Source organism: Amblyraja radiata, chromosome 2 (genome assembly GCF_010909765.2).
Source record: "Amblyraja radiata isolate CabotCenter1 chromosome 2, sAmbRad1.1.pri, whole genome shotgun sequence".
NCBI lineage: Eukaryota > Metazoa > Chordata > Chondrichthyes > Rajiformes > Rajidae > Amblyraja > Amblyraja radiata.
The window spans coordinates 122,586,295-122,602,365 of NC_045957.1; the positions used below are offsets into that span (position 1 = coordinate 122,586,295).

Consider the following 16,071-nt stretch of genomic DNA (forward strand, 5'->3'; position numbering starts at 1 on the left):
CGGAGTCAGGGGATATGGGGAGAAGGCAGGATGGTCAGCCATGATCACATTGAATGGCGGTGCTGGCTCGAAGGGCCGAATGGCCTACTCCTACACCTATTGTCTATTGTCACTTGGGACAATTTACTATTTTTACCGAAGCCAATTAACCTCAAAACCTGTACAGAACGTGTGCGGAAGGAAATCAAAACTCCAAACGCGTCCGAACCAAATCCCTATTTGTGTTTGCATATATGGTACTTTATTACGGTATATTAATTGTCACATGTACTGAGGTTTGCTGAAATTCATTTTTGTATACAGTTCAGCGCGTATCACTGTACGTAAGCATCTCAGATACAGTACAAGTCGCACACTGAGACAGTATACATAGTCACCCCAGTTATTCAAGAGAGTTAGATTTAGCTCTTGGGGCTAACGGAATGAAGACCGAGATGAGGAAAAACGGTTTTCACCCAGAGAGTTGTGAATGTGGAATTCTCTGCCACAGAAGGCAGTGGAGGCCGATTTACTGGATGTTTTCAAGAGAGTTAGATAGAGCTCTTAGGGCTAAAGGGATATGGGGAGAAAGCAGGAACGGGGTACTGATTCTGGATGATCAGCCATGATCATATTGAATGATGGTGCTGGCTTGAAGGGCCGAATGGCCTACTCCTAGAGTGATACAGTGTGGAAACAGGCTCTTCGGCCCAACTTGCCCACACCGGCCAATATGTCCCAGCTACACGACTTGGCCCACACTACTCAAGTCAAGTCAAGTCCACTTTATTTGTATCATAGAATAAAACTGTATTTTACTCGTAGAGTCCTAGATTAGTACAGTGTGGAAACAGACCCAACAGGCTCTGAGTACCCCTGCACCTATTTGCTACCAAAGATCCTATAGATAGCAAGATAGATCACTCGACGAAAAAGACATAGTACGGTCATGGGCAGATTCATGGGTAATTTTCGGCCCCATTTCCGTAACGGCTTCCATCTCCGCACCAAAGATCCCACAGCGGAGCAAAGATACTAGTGCGGAGACGGAAACCGGTTACGGAAACATCCTCGTAAAAATGAAAGTTATTTGGTAAAAATCTTCTCCTCATTTTCAGAATTTTAATTTATTAACACAAACTGTTCCCCCGCAACGTTGATTACACTGCGAGTCGGGTCGGGTCGGGTTACTGAAATGGGTGAAAAAAAAGCCCCTGTTCCGTTGTGCACTACACGTCAGCCCATTGCATTTAGCAGGAGTGGTCTATCTTGCTCCGCTATAGGATCTTTGTTCCTATTTCCAATGTTCTGATCTTTAGGTGTTCACGCCCACCTGCCACGGACATCAACACGGAGCCGTCACAAAGCGAGCAGATCATCTGGGATGACCCGACGGCCCGGGAAGAGCGGGCCAAGCTGGCCAACAACCTGCAGTGGCCCGGCAGCCCCTCCCAGTACTCGGAGCAGCTGGAGGGGCACATCACCAAGCACCCAGAGTCCTTCACCGATTCAGAAATGGCCGCAATAGGTACTTCAAGTACTTTTTTCCTTCTTACACGCCTTCACGACTCTCCGGCAACTGGAGGTCTGGCACCTCCTTTAACCCGGACAGAATTATGAGAGCGCTCTTGGAATCCCCCCCCCCCCCCCCAAAGGTCCCCCCTGAAAATGTGGCACTTCAAATAGAATTGTTCCTTCAAACAGGCAAATAAATAGACGATAGTAGTATAAAAGTTTTTTAAAAAATTATGCCCCCCAAGTCTATATAGTTCGGAGCCTATTTGTGAGGTTGTAGTCCTTAATACACTGATGGTTATAGCTGACTTCCAAGTCCCCGAAAGTCCTCCCCCCCCCCCCCCATCCTCCCATCCCCCAAAAATGTGCCGCCTCTGCCGGGTGAGGCGAGCGGCCGATTCCGACCTCATCAGGACTTCTGCAGCCGATCGGCGGGTGGAATCTGCCCCCTGTGGCCGGGGCTCTGGAACTCTTGACCCGGCCGGAGCTGGCAGAACCGTTTCCTCATTGGCCTGATTTCCAAGGCTGACTTTGCGGGCCAGTATCTCGCCCCCCCATCCCTGAGGCCTAGGCGGAATGTTCCGGTACCCGTTGGACTCCTCTTGGAGGCCGTGACCTCTGTTGGTCCGGCAAAATGGATATTCCTGCAAGGCTCTGGAACCAAAGGTGCCGGAAAATTGGAGGTGGACTTGGATTTGTGTTTCCCCATCGTAGCGATTTCATATCAGTGTGGTGTTTTTAGACTTTCAAGATACGGCCTAGAAACAGGCCCTTGAATCCACGCTGACCAGCGATCGATCACTCCATATGCTGGCACTATCCTACACACTCGGGACAAATTACAATTTTTACCAAAGCCAATTAACCTACAATCCTGTACGTCTTTAGAGTGTGGGAGGAAACCGGAGCATCCGGAGAAAGCCCACGCGGGTCACGGGGAGAACGTACAAACTCCAAACAGACAGCACCAGGATCGAACCCGGGTCTCTGGTGCTGTGAGGCAGCAACTCTACCGCTGCGCCACCCTTAAACAGCGGCAGAAATGAATGCAATTAGTACTTCAAACAGACAAAAGTGAAACATAACATCCCAAAGTCTTTATAGTTCAGAGGCTATTTGGAGGTTGTAGTATTTAACAGCCTGGTGATTGTGGGGAAGAAGCTGCTCCTGAACCTGGACGTTACCGTTTTCAGGCTCCTGTACCTTCTACCCCGATGACTTTCAAAAGTAATTTCAAGTTCAAGTTCAAATTTACATTTATTGCCACTGCACCAGTTGGTACAGTGAGATTTGTGTTGCCGTACAGCAATACGAATAAAAATAACACAACACACGATAGGATTTAACATGAACACCCCACACAGCGGAATCAACGCTTCCCACTGTGAGGGAAGGCAATAAAGTTCACCTTCCTCTTTGTTCACCCGTGGTCGGGGCCTCGAGCCCTCCGCAGTCGCCGCTACGGCGGCCCGATCTACACGCCCTCTCGCCGTGATGATCGAAACTCCGACGTCGGAACAGAAGAGCATTCTCAGCGGCTGGGAGTTTCCAAATCGGCCACTTCTTTCTTGAGACAGATGTATGGATCAGAAGGATATGGGCCAAATGCAGGCATCTGGGACCAGCCCAGTATACCGATTTGGGCAGCATGGACAAACTGGGCCAAAGGGCCTTTTTTCACGCTGTACAACTCGATGTTCGTTTCTGCAACAATTTGCTTTTTCGGTTGAAAACACCCCGTGATTCCAAATAGTTCAAATAGCGGCTGAGAACCTAGTAAAGGATGGTGTGCATCGGGACCTTGGTGAAAATGAGCGTGAGAAGCTGTCCACGCAAGTAGCGCAAGCACATGCACGTCCACCACCGATCTTACAGCAACTGGTGTCCTTTAATCCGGACAAAATGACCAGAGCGCACTTGAAATTCCCTCCGGACGTCCACCCAAAAATGTGTCTCCTAGGCCGGGTGAGGCGGCCGGTCGATCTCGACCCCATCGGGACTTCCGCGGCCGATCGAATTTGCCACCTGCCGACGGGGTTCTGATATTCCGGCCAGGCCGGAGCCGGCAGATCCGTTCCCTCAGCCGATATCTCGGCTGCCCAGGCAGAACGTTCCGGTTCCGTTGGACTCCGCTCGGAGGCCGTGACCTCTGTCGGTCCAGCAACACAGATAATCCAGAAAGGCTCTGACCGAGGGTTCTAATTCTGCTCCTCCTAGATACATAGAAAATAGGCGCAGGAGGAGGCCATTCGGCCCTTTGAGCCAGCTCCACCATTCATTGTGATCATATCTGATCGTCCCCTATCAATAACCCGTGCCTGCCTTCTCCCCATATCCCTTGACTCCACTAGCCCCTAGAGCTCTATCTAACTCTCTTATATCCATTCAGTGACTTGGCCTCCACTGCGCTCTGGCAGGGAATTCCACAAATTCACAACTCTCTGTTTTTTCTCACCTCAGTCTTAAATGGCCTCCCCTTTATTCTAAGACTGTGGCCCCTGGTTCTGGACTCGCCCCACATTGGGAACATATTTCCTACATCTAGCTTGTCCAGTCCTTTTATAATTTTATATGTTTCTATAAGATCACCCCCTCATCCTTCTAAACTCCAGTGAATACAAGCCTAGTCTTTCCAATCTTTCCTCATATGACAGTCCCGCCATCGCAGGGATCAATCTCGTGAACCTCGAACTAATCCTGCTCCTAATTGGATGGAGCTGTTCCCAAGCCATGCTGTGATGCATCTGTTTTGCTGTTTTTGCTTACTGTACCAGCACCTGCAGTTCCTCGTGTAATATTTAGTTGCTGCTTTAACAAAGTCTAATCGTGCCCGTGCTTACGTTGCAGAAATCCCACAGCAGGTCGCGGCAGGGAACGGCGAAGTTGCGGTGAAGGACGACCATCTCAGCCCCACGCCGCAAGCACCCAGCATCGCCTTCCCCCTGGCCAGGCCGCCCGTGGCACCACAGCCCAAGGAACAGGTGAGCAGCCGTTCAAAACCCTGGCTCATCCGCTGCTCAGTTCCCAACGTTCACCGCTTCACCCCAGCGTAACTATTCCCGCACAAAGATTATACCAACACTCACCACCACACGGCTCTTCCACCTTGGCCTTTAAATGGGGAAAGGAGGGGTTGTGGTGGAGAGGGCAGGAGAATAGGTTCAAGAAATAAAGATCAGCCAGGATTGAATGGCGGAGTAGACTTGATGGGCCGAATGGCCAAATTCTGCTCCCAGAAACACTTGACAAAAATAGCAATAGAGTTCAGTTTAGTTTATAGCGGTAGAGTTGCTGCCTCACAGCGCCAGAGAACCGGGTTCCATCCTGACTACGGGTGCTGTCCATATTCACCGACCCCTGCCTTAACCACAGAACCCTCTTCTCCACAGTGGGCAAGCTCCTCAAGCCTCAAGCCAACACTCTCCCTACCTCTACTCCGGATCTCTGCAACTCATTCCTCCACTTTTTCGCTGACAAAATCAGCACCATCTATCAATCTTTATCCCCTGTACCCGACTCCCCAGCATCTACTCCACCACCTACCAAGGCCCCTCCTTTCAACATCTCCACTGACCTTACCCCTCCTCCACACTGCTTCCTCTCCCAGTTTGACCTGGTCACCCCTACTGAAATCTCCATTCTCATTAGCTCTTCCAAACCCACTACCTGCTCCCTCGATCCTCTCCCCACTCCCCTGCTGAAGTCCTGCCTCCCCGTTCTCTGCCCCTACCTCACTAATCTCTTCAACTCCTCATTGTCCCAAGGAATTGTCCCCTCTGCTTTCAATACTGCTGCTGTCACACAAATCTTAAAGAAACCTGGTCTTGATCCCTCCTCTCTCATTAACTATCGCCCAATCTCAAACCTCCCCTTTCTTTCAAAAACCCTGGAGCGTATCGTCGCATCACAACTTCATTCCCACCTCCTTGCGTATAACCTACTTGAACCCCTCCAATCTGGCTTTTGCCCCCTCCATAGCACAGAAACTGCTCTCCTCAGTCCTCAACGACCTCCTCACCTCTGCTGACACAGGTTCCATCAACATCCTCCTCGACCTGAGCGCAGCCTTCGATACAGTGAACCATAACATCCTGCTCACCAGACTCAAAGACCTTGGCATTGAAGGTTCTGCACTCAGCTGGCTCCGTTCCTACCTTTCCAACCGATCCCACTTCATCTCTCTCCACAACCACACCTCTGCTACAGCCACTGTCACTCAAGGCGTTCCCCAAGGCTCTGTTCTCGGTCCCCTCCTCTTCATCATCTACATCCTCCCCCTTGGTCATATACTCCGTCACTTCAAACTGGACTTCCATTGCTATGCTGATGACACCCAGATCTATCTCAGCACCAAGTCCCCCCACCACCCCCCTCTCTCCCATACGGGTGGTAAATTGGATTAGTAAGTATGCAGATGATACCAAGATAGGGGGTGTTGTGGATAATGAAGAGGATTTCCAAAGTCTACAGAGTGATTTAGGCCATTTGGAAAAATGGGCTGAAAGATGGCAGATGGAGTTTAATGCTGATAAATGTGAGGTGTTACACCTTGGCAGGACAAATCAAAATAGGACGTACATGATAAATGGTAGGGAATTGAAGAATACAGTTGAACAGAGGGATCTGGGAATAACCGTGCATAGTTCCTTGAAGGTGGAATCTCATATAGATAGGGTGGTAAAGAAAGCTTTTGGTATGCTAGCCTTTATAAATCAGAGCATTGAGTATAGAAGCTGGGATGTAATGTTAAAATTGTACAAGGCATTGGGTGAGACCAAATCTGGAGTATGGTGTACAATTTTGGTCGCCCAATTATAGGAAGGATGTCAACAAAATAGAGAGAGTACAGAGGAGATTTACTAGAATGTTGCCTGGGTTTCAACAACTAAGTTACAGAGATAGGTTGAATAAGTTAGGTCTTTATTCTCTGGAGCGCAGAAGGTTAAGGGGGGACTTGATAGAGGTCTTTAAAATGATGAGAGGGATAGACAGAGTTGATGTGATCAAGCTTTTCCCTTTGAGAATAGGGAAGATTCAAACAAGAGGACATGACTTCAGAATTAAGGGACAGAAGTTTAGGGGTAACATGAGGGGGAACTTCTTTACTCAGAGAGTGGTAGCGGTGTGGAATGAGCTTCCAGTGGAAGTGGTGGCGGCAGGTTCGTTGGTATCATTTAAGAATAAATTGGATAGGCATATGGATGAGAAGGGAATGGAGGGTTATGGTATGAGTGCAGGCAGGTGGGACTAAGGGAAAAAAATTGTTCGGCGCGGACGTGTAGGGCCGAGATGGCCTGTTTCCGTGCTGTAATTGTTATATGGTTATATCAACTCCTGCCTGTCAGCCATCAAATCTTGGATGCAACTCAACTTCCTTAAATTAAACAGTAACAAAACAGAATTTCTCCTCATTGGCTCCAATTCAACACTTACCAAAATTAACAACCCCACTCTCACTATTGACGGCACCACTGTCTCCCCATCTCCTCATGCCCGCAACCTTGGCGTGATCTTTGACTCAACCCTCTCCCTTGAGCCTCACATCCGCCATGTTGTCAAAACATCATTTTTTTCACCTCCGCAACATTGCCAAAATCAGACCCTCTCTCACACCCCCCGCTGCTGAAAAACACATCCATGCCTTCATCTCCTCCCGACTGGACTACTGTAACTCTTTGGCATTAATTCCAGCAACATCAACCGACTCCAACTGGTCCAGAATGCAGCCGCCCGACTAATTACCCACACCAAATCCTGGCACCACATCACCCCAGTCCTCAAAGAACTTCACTGGCTTCCCATTTCTCACCGGATCACCTACAAAATCCTGGTCCTCACCTACAAAGCCCTCAGCCACTTGCCCCCCCCCCCCTTATCTCACTGACCTCCTCTCCCCCTACCAACCCTCACGGTCCCTCAGATCCATTTCAGCCGGTCTCCTCTCCATTCTGAAATCCAACCTCTGCACTTTTGGAGACAGAGCCTTCTCCAGGGCAGCTCCCAGGCTCTGGAACTCCCTCCCACAATTGATCCGAACTTCTGAGTCCCTCACCATCTTCCAGTCCCGCCTCAAGACCCATCTCTTCACCTCTGCATACCCTTAGTCCCATGTCCCCCTCCCCTTTGCATCTCTGTCTTACTGCTCTATTTTGTTTTGTTCTTGACTCACCATCTAAAGCGACTTTGAGTCCTTGAAAAGCGCTATACAAATAAAATGTATTATTATTATTCTCCCTGTCCCCATGTGCGTCTTCTCCGGATGCTCCGGTTTCCTCCCACACTACAAAGACGTGCAGGTCTGTAGGTTAATTGGCTTTGGTAAAAAATTGTAAATTGTCCCTCGTGTGTGTAGGATAGTGATAGTGTACTGGGTGATCGCGGGTCGGCGCAGACTCGATGGGCCGAAGGGCTTGTTTCCGCGCTGTACCTCCAAACTTAAACTAAATAGATGCTAAATGAAATACAGCCTTATCGGAATACGTGTGCATAAAAGGCATGCAGATTTGTAGGGTAATTAGATTTGGTAAAATTGTAAATCGTCCCTAGTGTGTGTGTGTAGGAGAATGTCACTGGAGTGGACATAGAGGAGTGACCGCTGGTCGGCACGGATTTGGTGACTTTTTCCGCACAATCTCTAAAAGTACTTTTAAGAGAGAGCTAGATAGGGCTCTTAAAAATAGCGGAGTCAGGTGATATGGGGAGAAGGCAGGAACGGGGTACGGATTGTGGATGATCAGCCATGATCACATTGAATGGCGGTGCTGGCACGAAGGGCCGAATGGCCTACTCCTGCACCTATTGTCTATTGTCTAAACACAGGAAAATGAACCACGATGTTCATACAAATCGCCTGAGCAGAAGAAGATAGATCTGAAATAGATTCCTGATATTCTAAAATCTTAACCAACGAGACCATCACACTGAGTTTAGTTTAGTTTATTGTCACGTGTACCGAGGTACAGTGAAAAGCTTTCTGTCACATGCTGTCCAGTCAGCAAAAAACTATACGAAATTACGATCGAGATGTCCACAGTGTACAGATATAGGGTGAAGGGAATAACGTTTAGTGCAAAATAAAGTCCGATTATAAATAGTCCACGGATCTCCAATGAAGTAGGCATACCACAGCCAACAATGGACCATTGTGGGCTCCACCTTTTCTTGATCATCCTTGCTGACCTTGATTTGTTATTTTCATACGTTTCATTTGCTCTTTGTATCTTTTCATACCTCTCGTTTCCCTCTCCCCTGACTGAGTCTGAAGAAGGGTCTCGACCCGAAACGGAAAATTACATATATATATATTACACCTTTTCTCCGCCTTTCACCTTTTCTCTATTACATCTTTTCTCCCTAAAAGATTACCTCTTTTCTCCAGAGATGCTGCCTGACCCGCTGAGTTACTCCAGCACTCTGTGAAACGTCACCTATCCATGTTCTCCACAGATGCTGCCTGACCCGCTGAGTTACTCCAGCACTCTGTGAAACGTCACCTATCCATGTTCTCCACAGATGCTGCCTGACCCGCTGAGTTAGTTTAATTTAGTTTATCGTCACTTATACCGTGACACAGTTAAAAGCTTTTATGTTGCGTGCTATCCTGTCAGTGGAAAGACAATACATGATTACAACCGAGCTGTCCGCAGTGTACAGATACAGGATAAAGGGAATAGTGCAAGATAAAGTCCGATTGAAGGTAGTTTGAGGGAGGATGGAGGTCAGGACCTCGAGTGCTCCAACACTTTCTGTGTTAACCAGCATCTGCAGTTCCTTGTGTATGCCGTGGAATTGACAGTGTCTTTGATGAAACCTCCAGGATGCTGTTGAGAAGAACAAGGAGCCAGAGGCGATCCCGAGGAGATTCCAGTTGTCATCACTCAACCCTCAGGAGCGGATTGACTACTGCCATCTCATCGAGCAGCTAGGTACGCACGCTGTCTATCCTACAACTTGTGTAACATGGAAAAGGTGCAGAGAAGCTTTACCACGATGTTGCCCGGACTCGAGGGGCCTGAGCTACAGGGAGAGGTTGAGCAGGCTGCGACTCTATTCCTTGGAGCGCAGGAGGATGATTGGGGTGATCTAATAGAGGTGCTGTGGCTGCTCGCAAGGGTCGGTCTATTCCTCTATCGAACCCCTCGGCACGGGAATGAACTACTCCGGGGGTTGAGGTGCGATTGCTCTCTTGCAGACTCGTCTGGTCAAGAGAACGACAGCGAATAAAATACCTCTCGAAACACCTGGCCCATCGCCTTCATTTCAGGCTTATTGTCACACTACAGTGTACAAATTCATGAGGGGAATAGATAATGTGAATGCACAGTCTTTTGGCCAGGGTAGGTGATCAAATACTAGAAGGGGTGGCACAGCGGGAGAGTTACTGCCTTACGACGCCTGGGTTCAATCCTGCGTTTGAACTTGGGTGTTGAACCCGTGGGTTTTCTCCGGTTGCTCCGGTTTCCTCCCACATTCCACAGACGCGCAGGTTTTAAGGTTAATTGGCTTCTCTAAATTTATCCCGAGTGTGAAGGATAGTGTTAGTGTACGTGGTGATGGCTGGCTGGCGTAGACTCGGTGGGCCGACTGGCCTGTTTGCACGCTGTATCTGTAGAGACTAAAGAGTATTGTGTGCTTGTTTCAGGTGGTGTGGTGCTGGATAGACAATGCTTTGATGCTTCATGTACACACATCATCGTTGGGCAGCCACTGCGGAACGAGAAGTATTTGGCTTCTATGGCGGCTGGCAAGTGGGTCCTGCATCGATCCTACTTGGAGGCATGCAGAGCCGAGTCCAGGTTTATACAGGTAACATATTCCTACTAAAGTACCGGACAACACAAAGATCCTCACCTCGGGTGGTGTGTGCGCGTGTGTATGCGTGTATGTGTGTGCGCGCGTGCGTGTGTGTGTGAGTGTATGTGTGTGTGCACGTGTGAGTGCGTGTGTGAGCGTGTGTCTACGTGTGCGTGAGTGTCTGTGTGTGTGTGTGTGTTCTGCACCACCTCCTGTGACCACGTTTAGTTTAAAGATACAGCACAGAAACAGGCCCTTCGGCCCACCGGGTCCGCGCCGACCAGCGATCCTCGCACACTAACATTATCCTACACCCACGAGGGACAATGTTTACATTTACGCCAAGCCAATTAACCTTCGTACCTGTACGTCTTTGGAGTGTGGGAGGAAACGGAAGATCTTGGAGAAAAGGCCTCGGGGGGGGGGGGGGGGGGGAGAACGTACAAACTCCGTACAGACAGCATTGGTAATCAGGATGGTACCCGGGTCTCCGGCGCTGCATTCGCTGTAAGGCAGCAACTCCACCGCTGCGCCACTGTGACTGCCCTTAACCATGGGTTTCAAGATCAAGAGTGTTTTATTGTCAAATGACCCAGACAGAACAAATGAAATTCTTACTTGCAGCAGCACAACAGAATATGTAAACATAGTACTCTGTAAACAATATAACAATCGAGAAAAAATGATCCCGTATTTAGATATATGTGTGTGCGTTTGTGTGTGTGTGTACATATATGGGTATATACAGTGCCCAGCATAATGTTTGGGACAAAGACCCATCATTTATTTATTTGCCTCTGTACTCCACAATTTGAGATATGTAATTGAAAAAAATCACATGTGCACATTGTCAGATTTTATTCAAGGCCATTTTTATACATTTCGGTTTCACCATGTAGAAATTACAGCTGTGTTTATACATAGTCCCCCAATTTCAGGGCACCATAATGTTTGGGACACGTGGCTTCACAGGCGTTTGTAATTGCTCAAGTATGTTTAATTGCCTCCTTAATGCAGGTATAAGAGAGCTCTCAGCACCTAGTCTTTCCTCCAGTCTTTCCATCACCTTTGGAAACTTTTATTGCTGTTTATCAACATGAGGACCAAAGTTGTGCCAATGAAAGTCAATAAGCCATTTATGAGACTGAGAAACACGAATAAAACTGTTAGAGACATCAGCCAAACCTTAGGCTTACCAAAATCAACTGTTTGGAACATCATTAAGAAGAAAGAGAGCACTGGTGAGCTTACTAATCGCAAAGGGACTGGCAGGCCAAGGAAGACCTCCACAGCTGATGACAGAAGAATTCTCTCTATTATAAAGAAAAATCCCCAAACATCTGTCCGACAGATCAGAAACACTCTTCAGGAGTCAGGTGTGGATTTGTCAATGACCACTGTCCGCAGAAGACTTCATGAACAGAAATACAGAGGCTATACTGCAAGATGCAAACTACTAGTTACCCGCAAAAATAGGATGGCCAGGTTACAGTTTGCCAAGAAGTACTTAAAAGAGCAACCACAGTTCTGGAAAAAGGTCTTGTGGACAGATGAGATGAAGATTAACTTATATCAGAGTGATGGCAAGAGCAAAGTATGGAGGAGAGAAGGAACTGCCCAAGATACAAAGCATACCACCTCATCTGTGAAACACGGTGGTGGGGGTGTTATGGCCTGGGCATGTGTGGCTGCTGAAGGTACTGGCTCACTTATCTTCATTGATGATACAACAGCTGATGGTAGTAGCATAATGAATTCTGAAGTGTATAGACACATCCTATCTGCTCAAGTTCAAACAAATGCCTTAAAACTCATTGGCCGGCGGTTCATTCTACAGCAAGACAATGATCCCAAACATACTGCTGAAGCAACAAAGGAGTTTTTCAAAGCTAAAAAATGGTCAATTCTTGAGTGGCCAAGACAATCACCCGATCTGAACCCAATTGATCATGCCTTTTATATGCTGAAGAGAAAACTGAATGGGACTAGCCCCCAAAACAAGCATAAGCTAAAGATGGCTGCAATACAGGCCTGGCAGAGCATCACCAGAGAAGACACCCAGCAACTGGTGATGTCCATGAATCGCAGACTTCAAGCAGTCACTGCATGCAAAGGATATGCAACAAAATACTAAACACATGGCTACTTTCATTTACATGACATTGCTGTGTCCCAAACATTATGGTGCCCTGAAATGGGGGGACTATGTATAAACACTGCTGTAATTTCTACATGGTGAAACCAAAATGTATAAAAATGGTCCTTATTAAAATCTGACAATGTGCACTTTAACCACATGTGATTTTTTTTTTTTCTATTTCAAATCTCTAATTGTGGAGATCATGGCTGATCATCCAACTCAGTATCCTGTACCTGCCTTCTCTCCATACCCCCTGATCCCTTTAGCCACAAGGGCCACATCTAACTCCCTCTTAAATATAGCCAATGAACTGGCCTCAACTACCTTCTGTGGCAGAGAATTCCAGAGATTCACCACTCTGTGTGAAAAATATTTTTCTCATCTCGGTCCTAAAAGATTTCCCCTTTATCCTTAAACGATGAGTCAGATGTTCGGCAGCTGTGGCGGGGCCTGAATGCAATCACCTCCTACAAGGCGAATTCAGGAGGCAGCTCGAATGTCGGCGAAACATCACTCCCTGACGAGCTCAATGCGTTTTACGCACGCTTTGATAGGGAGAACACTGATGTGCCTTCCCGAGCCCCTATTCGCTGTGATGATATTTCAGTCTCAGTCACAGAGGCCGACTATCAGGAAATCCTTCGTCGGCCTCTGTTGATATTTTGTTGACGTCAGGTGAACCATCGAAAAACGCGCGCGCGCGCGCACACACACACACACACACACACACACACACAGTGAGGCAGCATACGAGTAGTAAATTGTACGTCACCAGAAATCCAAAATGATAACAGAAAATGTTGGCCGTTTTCTGTGGATCAGGTGGTATCAGTAGAGAGAGAATCTGAGATGATTGAATTAATTGAAAGATAACCACATAGATGATCTTTGGGAAGTGTGAGGATAATTCGATGTGATCCCGCCATTGCATCCACTCCGTACACACTGGGGTGAGTGGGGAGATGCAGTTGATGTTTCCATGGTGCTGATCATTGCTTCACCTTTTGCAGGAAGAGAACTACGAGTGGGGCAGCAGCTTCATCCTGGACGTGCTGCCTGGGATCAGTGCGCAGCAGAGAAAGCTTGCGGTGGCGGCAATGCGATGGAGGAAGTGGCTGGACATGCTGAGACAAAAGAATGACAGTGCAGAGGTACTGGGGCTGTGAAACGTCCTGACTTTTACAGGTGTAATGGGTCGGTCACCTGGACCTCCATGTCACTGGCGACGGGTAACTGTTAGATGGTGACCAGGTCTATGGACAACGTAGCCTTGGCAGATGGATGGATAAGGTGGGCATGTGAGGCATTGACTCCATCTACACCTCACGCTGCTTTGGCAAGGCCAGCAGCATAATCGAGGACCAGTCGCATCGTGTCGCCATACTTGTTTCAGTGACAATGTCTCAGTAAAACACTGCCGATGCATTTGTCATTGGGATGCATCACAGCTTGGTTTGTGAACAGCTTCAGTTCCCAGAAATAGTCAGGTCGGAGGGAGTTTCCCCCCCCCCCCCCCCCACCACCACGGGTACCATGTAATCACGTGCTACCCGCTCCATGGTCAGATAGTCGGTGACTAAACCGTCTCCCCCACCTGGTTTGCCAGGTGAGGAGGGAGCTGTGGACCCCCAGCAGGACCAGAAACAAGACCTGTCAAAGGGCGGATGAGCTGCTAGCGAGCCAACGGCCGTCCACACTTCAGTAGAAGTTGCGATCACTGTCGTAAGCGGCATTGTAAGCGCCGTTGATGTTTTCAATGATGATGATGCATCCAAGACCCGCAAGAAATCGCAGCAAATTGTGGACGCAGCCCAGACCATCGCACAAACCAACCTCCCTTCCATTGACTCCATCTACACCTCACGCTGCCTCGGCAAGGCCAGCAGCATCATCAAGGACCAGTCTCACCCTGGCCACTCCCTCTTCCCCCCTCTCCCATCGGGCAAGAGGTACAGAAGTGTGAAAACGCCATATTCAGGGACAGTTTCTTCCCAGCTGTTATCAGGCAACTGAATCATACCACCACAACCAGAGAGCGGTCCTGAACTACTATCTACCTCACTGGTGACCCTCGGACTATCCTTGATCGGACTTTGCTGGCTTTACCTTGCACTAAATGTTATTCTCTTATCATCTGTGGAATTCTCTGCCTCAGAGGGCAGTGGAGGCAGGTTCTCTGGATGCTTTCAAGAGAGAGCTAGATAGGGCTCTTAAAAATAGTGGAGTCAGGGGATATGGGGAGAAGGCAGGAACGGGGTACTGATTGGGGATGATCAGCCATGATCACATTGAATGGCGGTGCTGGCTCGAAGGGCCAAATGGCCTACTCCTACACCTATTGTCTATTGTCTATCATGTATCTGTACAGTTTAAATGGCTCGATTGTAATCATGTGCTATCTTTCTGCAACAAAAGCTTTTCACTGTATACGTGACAATAAACTAAACTGTAAACATGGGTACAGGGGTGAATGGGATTCTCCAGCATTCTTGTTTCAGTATGGTACCTCACTTGTAACTCCATGCATCCTGTCTTCTCTCTGCAGATTGGTGCGTTCAATGGCTGGACGGTCATTTTGAACTTTGACCACAACAAGGAGGCAGGCTTCAGGAGGCTTCTACTCTCTGGAGGGGCCAAGGTCAGTCCCATTCATTCCACACGCCGTACGGTGCATGCTCGCCTGTCCACCAAGACCTGCTGCTTCTCCTGCTTTCCAATGTGACGTCGGTCACGGCATCGGATCAGTGGTAGTCTGAAGGAGCGGCATCAGGAATAGGAGTAGAATGAGGCCATTCTGCCTTGTATCCTGTACCTTGCGAAGAGTTCACCTGGGTACTGGAAGTTAGATAATTTTATACTGGACTATTTACCTACCAATTAACCTACAAGACCTTCTAGACGCTATTGTTTGGCGTTGGAAATAAAGCCTATTGTGTGATGGGTCGCAAGTGGTACAAGCAGAGTCAGACCATTCGGCCCATCAAGTCCACTCCGCCATTCCATCATGGCTGATCCATCTCACCTCCCTCCTAACCCCACTCTCCTGCCTTCTCCCTATATCCCCTGACACCTGTACCTGGCTCGTCCCAAAACATCACCCATTTCTTGTATCCAGCCTGTCCCGCTGAGTTACACCAGCATTTTGTGTCATCCCAGGAATGAATGGGTTAACATATGATGGGCGTTTGTCGGCACTGGACATGTAATTGCTGGAGTTAGAGAAAAATAGGGGGGGGGGGGGGGGGGGGGGACCTCATTGAAACTTACCGAATAGTGAAAGGCTTGGATGGAGTGGATGTGGAGAGGATGTTTCCACTAGTGGGAGAGTCTAGGACCAGATACCAGAATTAAAGGACTTCCTTTCAGAAGGAGTTGAGGAATAATTTCTTTAGTCAGAGGGTGGTGAATCTGTGGAATTCTTTGCCACAGAAGACTGTGGAGGCCAAGTCAGTGGATATTTTGAAGGCAGTGATGGATAGATTCTTGATTAGTGCGGGCATCAGGGGTAATAAGGGGAAGGCAGGAGAATGGGGTTGGGAGGGAGAGATAGATCAGCCATGATTGAATGGCGGAGTAGACTCGATGGGCGGAGTGGTCTTGATGGGTCGAATGGCCTAATTCTGCTCCTATCACTTGTGATCCAT

The 16,071-nt window shown here is 48.3% G+C and overlaps 1 protein-coding gene across 2 annotated transcripts in view; it reads left to right on the forward strand.

The window, feature by feature from the left end:
• topbp1 (DNA topoisomerase II binding protein 1) overlaps positions 1-16,071 on the forward strand; it is an 88,678-nt gene that overhangs the window by 70,059 nt on the left and 2,548 nt on the right. For both annotated transcript variants that reach the window (XM_033014770.1, XM_033014778.1), the window contains exons 21-26: positions 1,299-1,507; positions 4,342-4,475; positions 9,311-9,419; positions 10,136-10,299; positions 13,438-13,578; positions 14,973-15,065. In XM_033014770.1, coding sequence (XP_032870661.1) covers positions 1,299-1,507; positions 4,342-4,475; positions 9,311-9,419; positions 10,136-10,299; positions 13,438-13,578; positions 14,973-15,065 — 850 coding nt within the window. The remainder of the gene's footprint in view (positions 1-1,298; positions 1,508-4,341; positions 4,476-9,310; positions 9,420-10,135; positions 10,300-13,437; positions 13,579-14,972; positions 15,066-16,071) is intronic.